Source organism: Phlebotomus papatasi, chromosome 3, assembly GCF_024763615.1.
Source record: "Phlebotomus papatasi isolate M1 chromosome 3, Ppap_2.1, whole genome shotgun sequence".
Taxonomy (NCBI): domain Eukaryota; kingdom Metazoa; phylum Arthropoda; class Insecta; order Diptera; family Psychodidae; genus Phlebotomus; species Phlebotomus papatasi.
In genome coordinates, this window is record NC_077224.1 from 37747798 (window position 1) to 37764368 (window position 16571).

The 16571-nt window shown below is 33.5% G+C and overlaps 2 protein-coding genes across 3 annotated transcripts in view; one reads left to right on the top strand and one right to left on the bottom strand.

Moving 5' to 3' along the window:
- The window catches only part of LOC129805538 (leucine-rich repeat and calponin homology domain-containing protein), a 51151-nt gene that overhangs the window by 25233 nt on the left and 9347 nt on the right, over window positions 1-16571 (bottom strand). For both annotated transcript variants that reach the window (XM_055853520.1, XM_055853519.1), the window contains exon 2: window positions 760-904. In XM_055853520.1, the coding sequence (XP_055709495.1) occupies window positions 760-904 (145 nt within the window). The remainder of the gene's footprint in view (window positions 1-759; window positions 905-16571) is intronic.
- LOC129805547 (zinc finger BED domain-containing protein 5-like) lies at window positions 9698-14992 on the top strand. Its single transcript, XM_055853531.1, has 3 exons — window positions 9698-9954; window positions 10796-11796; window positions 11864-14992. The coding sequence occupies exons 1-3, from the start codon at window positions 9879-9881 to the stop codon at window positions 12029-12031; spliced, it is 1245 nt and encodes a 414-aa protein (XP_055709506.1). The 5' UTR covers window positions 9698-9878; the 3' UTR covers window positions 12032-14992.

Genomic DNA, 16571 nt, shown 5'->3' on the forward strand with positions numbered 1-16571 from the left:
TGAATTTGAAGAAGAAGACGCGGGTTGAAGGAAAGAAAAGGTCATGGTCTTTTGACCGTTTTATCGATTGATTTCGATTTCGATCGAAATAAGAAGGTCCTTTAAAGGTCCCCAGCTAGTATCCATAACCTTTTCATAGATCTGTCAACAATCAGAGCAACAGGCGAATCAACTGAACAAAGAACGCCACATCATTTCTCATATTTTTTTTTAATTTTTAAGCTTCTTTTGGGGAGGGGATTTGAAGTGTAGAAAGTGGAAATTTTAGAAGGTTAAGATAATGAAGAATTACACATAACGACAAAAATGGGAAAATTCCTTGTTAGAGACAATATTTTCGCTAGTATAGTTGTGTTAAAAAAAAATCTTTATCCTCGGGATTTGATGTCACAACTTTTCAGGTGTGAAATTTTCCTTGCACATTTTGCATTCCAACTACTACGATATCGAATCCTTCGTCAAGATCAAGTAGATCTTTTTTACACTTTTTTTTTTTGAGCTATCAGAACCAAAAAGATTTTATTTCACTAACCTAATGTTTTTTTTTTCTTTATTACAAAATAATTTTGGAAAGCTTTGAATAAATGTATCAACGAAAGTTATATAAGCTCATGAGTTTAATTTCAAACTCTGAACTTTCATGTAAAATATAAATTTCTATACAGATTTTAAATCTTTGAGAAAATAAAATGTTCAATCATAAACTGTGTGTTTTTATGATAAAATGAAATAAATAATAAATACAAATCATTCACTCACCGTAAATCTAGATATGTTAGTGAACGCAATCCTTTGACAGTTTCGGGAATTGAACGTATTGCATTGTGGTAGACCAGGAGGGTTTCGAGAAATGGGAATGATGTTACATCTTCGGGCAGTTCACAGAAGCGATTTCGTGATAAATCTAGCAAAGAGAAGAAAATAGAACACATGAAATATAGTTAAGAATGATTACATTTAATGAATCACGATGAAGTATATAAGAATAAGTTATTGTAGTTATGATCTATAAAGAATTGCTCAGAGGAATTTTGGCCTTAATCCAGGTGACTACACATAAATAAGATTTAGAATAAACACGTAGAATATCTATTTTACGAACATAAAGTGACAATAATTTTATAAGTTGTTCATTAACATCTCAATCGAATAACTCTTCAATTAATTTTTTTCTCTCTCTTCATTTCCCCCTATACAGAACAGAGATCAAAAGCACTTATTTTCTCGGGAAACTCTTTAGCAATATAATAATTCCCCTTGAATTAACAAGAGCTTGTTGTATGACCAATTTCAATAGAGATATAAAAACCTCGCTTATTGAGGGTGATTTTATTGATTTTGGGGTGAATTTCTCTTCATTTTTCTCCAAAGAATCTATTTTATAGACTGAATTTCCTGATTTCAACATTAAATTCTTTCAACAATTTAACCTCTGGAAATTTGGCCTCTAAACCTCAGCAAAATTAAATTATTCCTGCTATTTGCTTCACCTTAAACTTGCCAGACAATTTATGCATTGTCTGTTGTCATAGTTTCAAATTGCATTACCCATTATTTTGTTGTATATAGGTTTAATAGAATAATTTTTGCTTAAGTTTGCACCTAGATGAATTATGCATTTTGTCATCATCAGCTTACACTATAGCACGTATTTCTGACTGAGATATTCAGCATAACGATGGTGTTTTCTTTTTCTAATGCACGTGCACATCAATAGTTCACTAATGAATCAGAGTTTTTCCAGGAAAAAAAATACTCATTAAATTGGAACAGAAATTCTCTAAACATCTGACTAACATGTGAAGATTTTCTGAAATGATTCAAACTCTCAGCGCATAAATCATTTCGACACTTTCTAAACATAAGAATTCATTTTCGATGTTATGCACTGAATAGAACGAGCTGATGATTTATGCCATTTTCGATTTCACCGACTCTACATAGAAAATCTGTGTCATGGAAAATTTGGGGAAGTAATTGAAATTTTTGTGTAATAATTTCTAAATTTATTTAATTATTTTCTTTAAAGTAAAAAGGCCTATGTTAAATCAACAGTCATTTTAAAGAGAAAATCAATCGTATTCTATAATCCTTCTGCAACAGTTTTTGAGATAAGCGTGCTAAAATCCCTCACAAACAACAAACTTTTGGGCACAATTTTACGTAGCAAATTTCCACTCAGATAGAACAGCATCCGCACATCTATCCAAACAGAGATAATCCTTCGGGATCTGTTTACTATTGACATAGTTTGGGATATTTGATTTGACGAAAAAGGCAATTGAAGCGGAAAAGAGCGATAACCATGGAGACCCTCGCACTCACAAAATGAAAGAGAAAAACCATCAAAGTCGAGGCAATATTTGTTGGCAATGTTTAGCAATAAATCCCACAGAATGAAAAACTGAAACATTCTTCCTCAACATCCCATATATAAGCTGAATAGGATTAGCTAAAATTCCATTAGCAATCAACTTGTTATATGACTCCAAAGCACACACTTATATTCATTACCAAATGAGATACATATATACAAATGAAATTAGACCATCATAAATCTTCATTTTTCAAGTCCAAACAAAAATTTATAATCAAAAACAAGAAATATCTAAAACTATTATTTCACAAATTATGACACAGGCCATCTAAACATTATGCCATTTATTATGCTTGGATGACAATCAACAGTATTCATGGTGAATTTGAAAAGAAAAAAAATGAGGGACGGGGTGAAATAAACTTCGCGGAACGCTCAAGTTAATTATCGATTCAACCTTCACTGAAAGAAATCCGAAAAATTTAAAATAACATACCGGAAATGTTTATTTTACACTGCAGTATTGATCCAAAATCAGTGTAAATATTACCCTTTTTAAGTGTATTGGGGGTTAAAGTTACGCTTTTCTATGTTAATTTTACCCTTAAAAAGGTGTAAAATTAACATTAAAAAATTTTGATATTGTAGTCGGGCTTCTGCCCTGAAAGATTCCTTAAGGAGGCCAAGGCTTATCGCGGCCAATTGCCCGGCAGCGACCCAGCTCTGTGCCCCCAACCGTACTCTTCCAGGCCATGTTACCGACTGACTGACAGAGTCTCCTGTCAACCAATCCCCCACACGGCGGGCTACAGAACTATACCACCAGTAAAAGGCCTTGCTTGGAGCGAGAGCCGGGAAATATGAATTTCCCGCAAACAGGGAAGGGAATCCACCAGCCGGGCTCTATTTTGCTATCAGTGGAATATTTCGACAACAATATGTTTTTACAACTAAAAAGCGTTAAAGTTATGAGGAAAAAAAGTTAATCACACCCCCATTTTTTCTCAGTGTTAGAAGTACGGAAATGATTTCCCACTTCAGTTCTTAACAAAAAAAAGTTCTTCCTGGCTTAATAAACTGCTAATAACATTTTCTTTTCACATTGAAAAACAAAAGTATGTGTTGAGACTATTAAGATGATAAAAACAGCTTTATCCTTAGAAAAATGTTCTATTTATCCTTTTCGTACCATTTTTTAGGGATTTAACTTGTGTACGCAAAACATTGTATTCAAGAGTTTGATTTGACTACTTTCTTATGCATAATGGTGCTACATTTTAATGAAAAAGGGCAATGTTCCTGAACATTTTTTTTAACACATGACTGTTCTCAATTGCTTCTGCTTTATCGACTTTTCTATGGGTTGCGACCTGTAATGACTGTTCTCTCCAGTTCTCGTCGTGTTCCAAAACTAACCAGTCATGATATGAATCAGAACTAAAAATATTTCCTTTTAAAAAATGTTTTTTTTAGCACATAACTGTCTTAAGTGCTTCTACATACTCGAGTTTTCTTTGTGTTGGGTCCTGTCCAGAATGTTTGGTGGTTTTGGAACACGATGACTAGTCGAGAAAACAGTCAAGAGAAGAACCATCACAAAAAATGTCGATAATGTACACGCACTTGACAACAGTTATGTTCTAAAAACAAAAATGTTAAGGAGCAAGATTTCCTCTTTTAATTTTTCATTAGAATAACACCATTATGATAAATGGAAATGTTTTTTTAACACTCCTCAAGTGCTTCTGTATTATCGACTAATATGTGTGTTGGTTCTTCTCTAGGCTCCTTTTCCCATAGTCCTTGCCGTGTTCTAAAACCACCAGAGTTGTGACAGGAACCAATACAAAGAAAAATCGATAAAGAAGACGCACTTGAGAACAGTCATGTTCAAAAAGAAAAAAAATGTTCATAAAGTAAAATTTTCCTTTTAATTTTTAATTGGAATAGCACAAGGAATAGCATTATTATTCTTCTTGTTATCAACAATTTTCTCTTATAATGGAAAATATGATTTTGAAATCATTTTCAAAGAGTCGCATTTAAAAAAAATCTCTTCTCTAATTTAGAAAATGCGAACTGAAGACAAATCGGACTTTCAATTCATTGTGTATTTTTTTTATCCGATGACTTGGGGCACTTTTCTCTAAAGTGGTGATTTTTGATTAAAAAAAAATTTTGGAAAGAAGATAATAAAACAGACAACAGATTTGTGTTCAGAAGATCTAAATTACTTCTGGAACCTATACGTATGTCTAAATGGTCAACAGCGCTAAGACGGCAATGGCCGTTATTACTCAAATATGAAATCCTTCAAGCTCTGTATCTCTCAAATATGTTTTCAAGAGACTAGCTCAAAAGCAGTCATATATCAATAAATTTTAATTTTAAGTAAATTCATATCTTCTGCAAGAACAATATTTCTAAAATGGTCGAAAATTTCAATATATTTTTAGTTTCCATAATCTTTCCTTGAATCTCTTAAAACTTTGAAAGTTTAAAGAGGTAATATAGGCCATATATAGTAACAATTGAAGATCTAAATCTATATTGTTTTATCTTTAAAGTTATTAAATTTAGAGATTTTTGACTTGTCACATTTTGCCCCAGGTTTCTGAAATATTTAAATTTTAGATTAAAAATTACAACAAATAACTAGTTGTAACTAGTTCGGACTTTAATTGTATCCATTTTTTCTTCAATCAAACCCAAATATACTCCAATTGGCTTGAGAACATGAAAACCGTGTTATTAAAGCGAAATTCAATTTATTTGAATGGGTTATCCTAAGTCCTTAGTTCGCTATCTCTCAAAGTTTGGCCTTTATACCTCACAGTGGGCGTGTCAACAACGTGACTTTATTTTTGGCAAAACGTAGATTAAAAAAATTCACATTCAAATATGGCTCTGTATTAAAAAATCGAAAGATTATTATGTATATTACTCTCTTTATGGAATTCGAGCCATAAAAGACCTCTTGCGTTGAGGTTTTTACCACTCTAGACACTGACACATTGAATTACTCTGAATTTTTGCCAAGTGGTTTTATGAAAAACGATTTCTCAAAAAAAAAAATAAATAAAAACATTCTTATCACCAACATTTCCTGGCAACATTCTTCGATGTAAGACGCCCTTTAGCATTTTTCTCAGCACGAGCATATTTAAAACCAAGAAGAAAAAATGCGCATAACGACATAGGCAAACCATCCAAAAGACTGAATGTATAAAATGCCAGACTCATCAGTATCATACTCATATTTCCCCCTTCCTCAAGCCCCTAATTAATTCCTATTCATACTGAGTCTTTAATGTTTTTGAATTCTGTGGACATATATAACTTTTTTTTTCTCACTATTTAAATTTACTTTTTACTTCATTTTTTTTTTTTACACAATTGTCGTGTGCACATTGGATAGAGAGGAAAGTGATTGAAAAGGAAGGTTTATGTTAATGATACACTCCATGTGTATTTCAAACGCAAAGAACATATATGTAATTTTTCATTAAGGAATTATAAGTGTGTAGAAATCGCAACCGTTTCACTCAATTTAATATACGATGGTGCACAAAGAAATCGTGCATCCATCATTGTTACAATGCATTGGCTTTTGACTTAATTTTAAACCTGAAGATTCTTGTTTTCTACGCAGTTTCTAAGAAAGAAACATTAAAAAAGAAAAGCACAAATTATATATGTTCATAATTTTCACATGTTTAAAGGAAATCAATTCGCCAAGATAATGAATTACAGGATATGGATATGGAAATAAATATATGTTTTTTCTCTTAAGCCTTATTTTAATAGCAGCGATATGATTCTTGGAATAATATTCATATTCTTGCAGCAAAATACTTAAATCGCGTGAATTAAAAGCATTATATTATATTATTACTCTTTTTCAGCTTATCAAAATGTGGTTGAAATTTTATTAATTTCCTTGGCAGCTTTATACAAAGAATAATTTGGTAAATAAAGAACTTAGCACAACATTCCGATATAACTTTCCGATTTCAAATCACTTTATATAGCAGGGGGCCTCTGGATTAAAAACATCGTATCCAAATATAAAGTGACGTAGATGCAATACCTCAACAGTACTTTTGCATCATTTACTGTTACCCGGTTCTCAACCGATTTAAACTGATTCATAAATCACTCAAAATTAATATCGGTTAATAACCGATTCATTAACGATTCACAACCGATTTGATCCGATTTATAAATCACTCAAAACTTTGCCCAAATATACATCTCAGGAGTAATATAATAAAATTTCAAATAAAAATTAGTTAATGCGAAAAATATGTTATCGGAAATTCAAAGACTTATCCAACGAGCCCATACATGATACCATTCGGTTGAGAATACACTCTTTAGAGCCTTTTTAAACCTTGAAAATCGTTATTAGGAATGATTCAACTTTCGGATTCAACTCGGAAATTTCTTTTACCGATCGAACTTCACAGAGAGATCAAAATTATGAACCCCGAAGTGCAGTATTTTGGAAATCTGAATTTTCTAGTTTCTGACGTCATGCAGTTTGTTCGTCTACCCGTCTAGCTGTGGTCAGCTCTAGAGGTCAAACGGACCATTTGACCTCTAGAGAGATAGACTCGGAACCATCGCGGGATCCCCTCTTCCTCTCATAAGTCGACCCAAGACCATTAATATGCCCCTTATTTTCCCCCTATATTCCCTCCAAAATCATGTTTTTTTTAGGATTGCTTGAAAACGCTTCATGCGATTTTTTTTCATTTTTGGATTATGTTTTAAAGATTGCCTATAGTAGGACATTTCCATTTCGTTTATATACGAAAGTAATCGCTGAATCATTCGTAATAACGGTTTTTTAAGGTCAATATGAAGTCATGTTTGGGTTGTTGGAAAGGCCTTAAAATTTCTGACAATTAAGTGTGATTCCTTTTAATCACACCTATTGTAATCCTCCGATTTTCTCAAGGTTCTCAGATCGAACTGAAATTCACAGGGTATATGTTCTGAACATCTCTGATGCCGAAAATCATAAGCCGGCAATTTCGGGTTCTGTCGTCCGTAGTACGCAATATCTCTGATTTTTGAATAGGTTCCACTCAATTATGATCCAGTAATGCACTGATAACTTTTTTTCCGAAATTTCGGAAATATAGGGGACAGTACTCTACCTTCTAACGTTCATACCTTCAAATAATGTGAATTTTCTTTCATTTTTCCTAAGAGACTTACACATTTCTATTAAATAATAGTTAATAATTATGTGACAATCATGTGAAAATCCTTTAGGAAAAGTAAAAGAAATTCACATTATTCGAAGGCATAAACGTTCGAAGGGAGAGCACTTTCCCCTACGCTACCCCGATACCCTACTTTGGACGATCTTTTGAATGATTTATAAATCGATTTAAATCTGTTTTGAGTTGATAAACGGTAAATGATGTGGAAACATTTTTTAGATTAGCAGTTTCGAATATTTTGCCAAGTATGAAAAATTTTCCCGCATCTTTTTGTGAAAAAGTGATATTTTCGGGGGTGAAAAATCAAGATACTTTATAGGGGAAAGTGCTCACCCTTCGAATGTCCATGCCTTCGAATAAAGTGAATTTCTTTTATTTTTCGTAAGAGATTTACACTAAATCATCACAGAATTATCAACAATTGATAATAAGCTAATTAATATTTAATAGAAATGTTTAAGTCTCTTAGGAAAACTTAATGAAAATTCATATTATTCGAAGGCATGAACGTACGAAGGGAGGGTACTTCCCCCTAATTGTTTTTTTTTTCTATGGAAATTGATTGAAATGTAATTCTTGGATTCTTTGGTGATTAAACAAACTCAAGGATTTTTTTTACAATCAATGCATTTTCTATCTTGTTTATATTTTCCAATAAAAACCATTGCATTATAACAATCTGTATTAAAGATATTTTCTTCACAGCTGTTGGGCTATTTTTATAATGGTGTCTTGTGACTTTTCGTTAAAGAACTGATACATTATTTATTTTATTACTGTACACTAGACAGATCAATAAGTTTCACTGTGCTGCAAGTTCACTATTCTAAAAATTCCTATATGAAATTTATTCCGAAAAATGCACAAAAACTAGATTGTAGTTGGACACACCTTATGCAAGATTTTTCCTTGATAAACCAATGGCAATAAAACCATTTCAAATGTGCCTTGTTATTATTTACTTGCAAAGTTTAAATTTCTTGACCATCTGCATGGCCGCCAAAATATCAAATGTCCATAGCAAAAGCAAGAATTTACTAGAGCAGAAATTTAAAAAAAAAATGTGCCAAAGAATGAAAACTTTTTCAAACATTTTATTCAAAAATTCACAACAATCGGTCCATCTAAAAACAAATGATTGTACGCAGTTCATAGTTCCACATAGAAGCAATAAATAAGACAAAACAAAAAAAAACTCGCCCCACTGATTTCATATCACTAACCAACCAACCAATTGTACTCTTCCTTCACCATTTGGTGTGAATTATTTCGATGAAAATTCATTTAACTCCTCATTGATGACCTCCAGCTGGGAGAAATAAATATAAAAATCGTCAACATAATTGGGGTTAATTGAGAAAGAAATAAAAAAAAATATTTCCAGTAGAGACAGACTGAGCTTTTGTGCAAAGAAAACTCTTTTGCTGATAGTGTTTGCACATAGAATTCACATAAGATTCTAAATGGATGTTGATTTGCTTGAGGAACGAATTTATCCGCATTCTCCATTCGGAATCAGCTGATCGATAATCCGCAGTCGCACTGGAGGACGTGAGGATTTTCTTTCTGTATGAGGGTCTGGGTCAGATTTTCCTTCCAACATAACATATAAATCACCTTTCTGCAACCCCCTCAGAACCAGAATTTCAGACGTCCTTCGTGACTTGTCTGCACTTCCCAGGGCAAAAGAGACCCAAAAGACCAAAGTCCACACACGAGACGCCATTCTCCTGAATCTTTTACCACAAGAACACACCATTGAAGGGGAGAAATCCCCGGAATGACTGACACGGAGAGCATGAATATATAAAAGGAGGAAAAAGAAAGCAAGAGGGTTGCTCTTTGCCTCTGAAAGGCTATTATTTATACGTTCCTTACACTTTTTTTTCCTATATATCCCCATTAATCCCAGAGCAGAGAGAAAATGTATTTGTAAAATGCTTAGAATTTTGCTTTTCAAGGCGCGGACGCACCAGACAAAATACATTACATACATATTGTAAATGAAAGTCGAGGAGGGTAAAAGAAGGAATCAAAGCAATAAAAATAGGAGGAATGTTCTCACAAGAGAATGAGAAACAAAGAAAAAGGTAGAAATTGTCACGTACCAGCATCGTCGTTCAACCATTAGACTTTAGAGCAGAGGCCCCCAAAATTTTTACGTCTCTGTCAAAAATTGGCCGAAGTCGGGTGGCCAAATTCCTGACTTCGAGTCAACCTTCGTGTGCTTCGTGTTTTGGCTTGTCACGTAAAATATTTCACTGTTCTCTTTAACCTCACAAAGTGAATCCAAAACGCAAAGACTGGCAAAAGACGATAAAAGTGTCATGGAGAAAAATTTTTATTGTAAACCACTGAATGACAACTTCTCACAATGCACTCTTTGTGGTGCAGTGATACACAGTAAGTCCATAAAATGGTGTTTTTTCTTATTCGATGAAAAATTTCAAGATTTTTTTTTCCGAGAAAAAAATCCGAGCGCGTTGTTAGGAAGTGTATTTTTTACGCGGTATAATAATAGCGTATAATTGATGTTATAAATTGTAAAAAAAAGTTCATATTTTTACAATTTAATTTAGTAAAATACTTTTGAAAGTGAATAAGTCTCTAATTCAATTGGTTTTCTTGAAATCTTGCTCTTTTTATAGAAAAATGTGAATTTTAATCCATTTTTGTTTCAAATGTTTATTTCAAAAAATATGTGTGTCAAACCTTATATTGACTTAATTTGTTTTAAATATATATGTTCTCGATCATCTCTATTCTCAAGAGATTTTTAGTTAATCCTAATAGAAATTTAAAAAAAAAATTGTTTTTAAAAACGAAATTGCGACAAATATTTCAGTTGTAAATTCGACGTAGGAGAAGATAATTTTAGTAAATATTTAATGAATTTATCTCATATAAAATATATTGTTTTGATCTACAATATTTTTATTCATTTCATTACGTTTTCGAGCTGTTTTCATTATCGGAAATTCTTGATTCACTGAAGTACAAATATAAAATTTATATATATTTAAAAATTCTATTAAAAGCATGAAGATTTAACTTAAATATTTAGTGACAAAAACAAAACATGCCTATTCCGAATTAAAGGCTAATGAATTTTTATATTTTAGCAAAACAATTAATGTGAAAAATTAAACTGTTTTTATGAATTGAAAAATCCTACTGTGATATTATAGTTAAAATGAACTTTTAAAAATTATTTTAAAGTAAATTGTATTTGTTTAAAATTAAGCTGTACAACGAAATCGCTATGCCCAACATTGGGCAAGGTGTCCTAAAGCCGGTAAAGATCCTGCATTGCCAGAAAGTGTCCTGAAGCCGGATAAGTTGAGTCATTTTGATTCCAATGCAAGCTCCGTAGATAAGAGTCTCAATAGTGTTACAAGAAAAAGAAAATCATATTCTCCCAAGAAACACGATTATATGAGTTCCAAAGAGGTATCCAAGGTCCTGGCTCTCGAGTTGGCGAGAAATAAGAAACCTTACGCAGACGCAGCAATATATAAAAATATATTTGCAACATTATTTGAGAAGATGGGCAAGAGTGAAAGTGCAAAATTACTCAAAGAGATTCCTTGCTCAAGTACAACAATAATGAGACATACTTGCAAACTTGCTGATGATGTGCGGGAATCATTGAAACAAAATCTTAATATGTGTGACACGGTGTCCATTTGCTTGGACGAAACCACAGACATTACAGATGAAAGTCAAATGTTAATATTTGTTCGCGGTGTATATCCCAACGGAGACACATTCGAAGAAATGTTACAATTGAAAAACCTTAAATCAAGGACCACTGGAGCTGAGGTTTATCAAGTTGTCATGGCTACACTAGAAGAGTTTGACCTCATAGACAAACTCTTCAGCATAACCACGGATGGGGCTCGCTCCCTATGTGGACATCTCACTGGCCTCTACGGTCTTATGTCGAACGTAATGCCTGGAATACGTCATTACCACTGTCTCATTCACCAAGTTGCCTTAAGTGCTAAATTTTTGTCCAACCTACCAGCTCCCAAACAAGCAATTCGAATAATTAACGGTCTCAGAGGCGGACACAATTCATTAACTCATAGGCGCTTGAAGAGATACCTGGAGGAAAACAAGGCTCCAAAAAAAGACCTTCTCTTACACACGGAAGTGAGGTGGTTATCCCTAGGCAAGGCATTAAGGCGGCTATTTGACTTAAGAAAGGAAATAGGTTCATTTGCTCAGAAAAAAGATGTTAAGGTATTTCTAGTGATACTAAGAGTCCGTATTCTATTGTCATATACACTTAATTTTTTTTTTGTGACAGATCTGTGAAGAATTGAAAAGGATAATAAAAGATCATGAGTTCTGGAAACAAATAGCCTTTTTCACGGACATCACTGGGCGCCTCAACGATTTGAATCTATCACTTCAGGTATATTTTTATTTTTTACATCTACTCGATATATCTGGAAGATTATGTATGGAAAAATAGGAGAAAATGAATTAATCGTGATAATAGTGGTCTTTCATTAGCCTGTATAAGAGTAAAGCGTGTCCGGGATTTAAATGCAAGTTTTCGACATGATGATAGTCACAATAGGAATTGAGTTTTGCTTTGATTTTTTTTGACTTTTTAAGATAATTTCGTCAGCTTTTCATTTCTGAAAAAAATATTGAAAAAGGTTATGTTTTGGCTGAGAAAAGTGATAAAAATGGAAAACCTGCGCAAATTGATCGTGGACACGTACCTAAAGAATCCAAAAGCGAGCTATTTTGAAATCGGAAGGATCACCGGAAAGTATCCATCCACGGTGCGAAGGGTTATATTACGGTTCAAGGACCTCAGGACTGTTGTTTAAAAGACAGGATGTGGCAGAAAACCTGGAGCTGTAGACAAGAGGATGGAGAAGAGAGTGTTGGCGCTTTTCCAGAAGCAACCTTGCCTTTCAGTCAGAGATGTGGGCAAAAAGCTGGGTATCTCCAAGAGCTTAGTGCAGAGAATCAAAGAGAATAACGGATTGATAACGTACAAAGCTCAAGTTGCTCCCCATCGCACGGACAAGCAGAAACAAAGTGCCAAAACGTGATCGAGAAATCTGAGTGATCGAGTTTTGAAAGGCTTTCAATGATGCATTTTGATGGACGACAAAAGTGTCGTAAAAGGTGAATTGACCCAGTTGCCCGGCCAACAGTTTTACACGGGGAAGACTCGTACGGGTGTAGCCAGCAAGTACAGGTTCAAAGAGTACGACAAGTTCCCGAAGAAATATGTGGTTTGGATGGCAACCTGCTATTGTGGACATCGCAACGAAGAATTTTTTGTGACAGGGCACACCAGAAGTCCGCCCCATTGAGAAATACTGGGGAATTTTGAAAGGAGACTTGAAGAAGAAGGCTAATCCAGCCAAAAATTTGCATAACTTCGGAAGTGGAAGAAAGTCGTCAGTGATCGTGGGGACGACCTTGTCCAGAGCCTTCAGAGGATAAGAGAATGGAAAAGAAAATGCTAGAGCTTTTCGAGAAGCAACTCAATCTTTCCGTGCGAGATGTTGGCAAGAAGATGGGACTACATAGGAGATTTATCCATAAAATCAACAAGAGGAATGGTTTGAAAAACTATAAAACTCAGGCATGTCCTATCTAGGTTCAACGTTGTCAATCACGATATATATCGTGTAAGCTTCATAATCCTTGGCCCCATCTCCGCAGCCGCAGTGAATACAACAAAAGTCTCCATCGCCTCTTGCGTCGAGTGAACTATAATGTTGATATCGTCAACATAAGCAAATATATTGGAGCACCTGTAATAGCAGAGTATGCATGTTCTTGCATTGCACCCAGAGACTGTAACGGAATATTCCAGCACAAAGCTCAATATTGTGGAAAACAGGGCATCCTTTCACATCAGACTACTAAAAATGCTGAATATACGCTGAAAATCTCTTATTTCTTTTGCACGACCTTTACCTGGTACATTAAGTTGGAGATATGATCATTTTCACCAAACTGATTTGCTTAGGTGGGAATGGCAAGCTCACGCATGATGACAGACAAGGTCCTTCTTTTGATTATAGGCCTGTTTCAAGTCAACCATAATTTATTCCTTGGACTTGGATTCAAGTAAAGTCTATGCTAACTTTAGTCACTGAAAGAATTTCTTCCTTACACGAACCTCCTTTTTTTATCGGTACTATCTATTATTTGATTTGGACTATACTGTGCAGGTGCAGGCGCTTTTCGACTATCATAAAGGTAGTTTTCTCAACTTTTTGATTTTTTTAGGCATTCAATATTCCACTTCGCAACCGTTTTGTATTTCTTAGGTGTGATTATTTCGTTTTGCAGACGAAACTGAAAACCTATATACCAGGTCAGACTTCTTTTTTATCATGTCTATTAACTTTCTCGTATTTTTGCTAGTATCTACCAAAATTTTGTCAGGTTAATTTCTTGAATTGCATCTCTGATGTGTAATGAGCTACATATAATAACTTTTATAAACATGAGCTTGACTTTTCACTGAAGAGCAACTGAAATCTACTATATTATTCTCGAATCATTTCTATCCAAAAGGGTCGCAACACCAACATCATGGACAGTATTCGAAAAATCGATGAATTTAAGAATAAACTCCCTATGCTTCAGAAAGACCTCCGCAGTTGCCGTTTGGCAAATTTCCCATCATGTCAGGAGTTAAACTGCGGAGGTTTTGAAAAGTTTTCTGAAGTCATTGACAAACTGAGTGATTCTTTCTCATCAAGATTTTCGTCTTACGACGAAGTAAGGGGAATCCGACGCGACAGCTCGGAATATATCCGATTTCTCTCCGTTTACCCCACATCATATTCTTGCGAGCAAGGATTTTCAGTCCTCAAACTAACAAAAACTAAGAACAGAAGCACTTTGAATCAATCCAATCTCGCAGCAAATTTGAGGCTTAGCCTTAAAAATACCGACAGAGCTTTCATTGATCACAATGACAAAAAAGATGAAGATCTTGAAAATATTTCTTGTATATCAGACAGTCCCTAACTTTTAACATGAAGAAGGATTGAAGTTAGGAGTTTCAGGTATTTTACAGTAGACTCTCACTCCTGCTCGCTCAATCGACTTTTTTTTAATTAAATTTTTGTCATTCGATTGTTCCAGTTGCATTTCAAAAAAAAAGATTGTTGACAGTTTTTATGTTTGATTCAATGTGAAGAAAATATCATAAGATTTGATATTGTTTCTCTTATTTTAAGCGAGGTTTTTTATTATTAATTTTTGTGGAATTTGCAGTGATTTTGAGTATGTAAATTTAATATGACTAAGTAGGTGAATATAATGAAATGCTGAATTTCAAAGAGTTGCACGCCCGTATTTCTTGATAATTCGGATGACATATTTTACCATATGCTCAATTGAGAGAGAGACAACTGTACTATCCCTAGACATAATTTGCTACTAGATAGTTTTGTAGTTATAAATAGTTTAAATAGTTAAAACATGATTATATAATATATAATGAAATATATAATTGAACTGAATTGAATCGATTAATGGATTTAAACAATCTAAACCAGATATTTTAATCTTAACGATGAATAAATTATTCTATTTTTCTGTCTTATATGTTTTTTTCTTTATATCGCAAAAGGAAGAAATTGCATTGCTAATTCAACGTTTTTACAAGAAGCCATCTGAAACGCGAAGTTATGTTGAGAAAAGTGCCCCCGGGGAGGTGGAGGTGGAAATTTTGGGGAGTAAAAGATCGTAGGAATACATAATTTATCTATCTATCTATCTATAACTGCTCTCTTTTGAGTTCGAGCAGTAAAAATGCATTTTACACTATAAAGGTCCCTTGAAATATAATGCCTTTTTCATTACTAAAGTTACACTATTAATAAATAAATAAAAATATAATAAATTACACGGAGTAATAAATTATTGATTATTTTTTACGCGTAATTAATTTTTTTAAGATTAAATTTTCACGATTTGTCCCGAACAGACACAAGAAAACACGAAGTGATATGACTAAATTCCATTTCATTCTTATGTCAAATCTGTGGGCCTCTGCTTTAGAGTGTTTCAATATGAGGATTGGCTACAAAAAGCCAAAGCCCCAGAGGTAAGAATAACCTGTACAGATGAGAACTGACTTGACGGGTTAAACATGGGATAGAAAGAAGAACGCAATGAAAACTTTTTTTTCTCTCATTCATGTAATTCTAGACCGAAAAAGGAGGAAGAGATAAAAAATGATGGTTCACTGAACATTTCAGCTAGTAAATCTCTCATTTGAGCACTCAATTTAAAATTTTTGAATTCAACAAAATCCCTTCAGAGATAAGATTATTAATATTGTCACTGCTTTTCTATGTATACTACTACACAACAACCCATTTTTCCTTGTAGGGAGAGATTGTATAAAAAAAAGTCATTCTTCAAAAATTGAACTGTTTTCGCGATAGCAACTTCAATTGGCACAGAAAACAGTGATAAATTTAATTACAACATTCTGTGTTTCACATACAATAGACCACAATATAAAATGGTATGGGTATATAGAAAGAACTTTGGGACATATTGTGCCATTGGGAAGGAGCAGTGTTATTAGTTCTAAAAGTTTGTTATGCTTTCTGCAAATCAATAAATTTGAACTAATGATATTACTAAAAATAGTTACAACCAGTAGTGTATACTAAAATTAATTTAATGTAGTTTCCTCTTCACTTTATGTTTAAAAAAAATCAATAAAGTCAAGTCGTAAGAGAAAAGCAGAGTCAACCAATTATATCACACAACGGTGATACACCCAGCGAAATTTAATTAAGAAATTTTCATAAAGTGGGTGCTGTAGGTCGTGTACAGATTTGATCAGCATCAAATTTTGTTTTATACAATATACAGTGAGTGTCAATAGTTTGTTGCCTAATGGATGTTTGAGAAATCAAGTGAAAAAAATGATAGAAAAAAATACTTTTCCAAATTTTTCTTTTTGCAGATGAGTTCCTTGTAATCCGTAGATATTATTTATAGTTTTC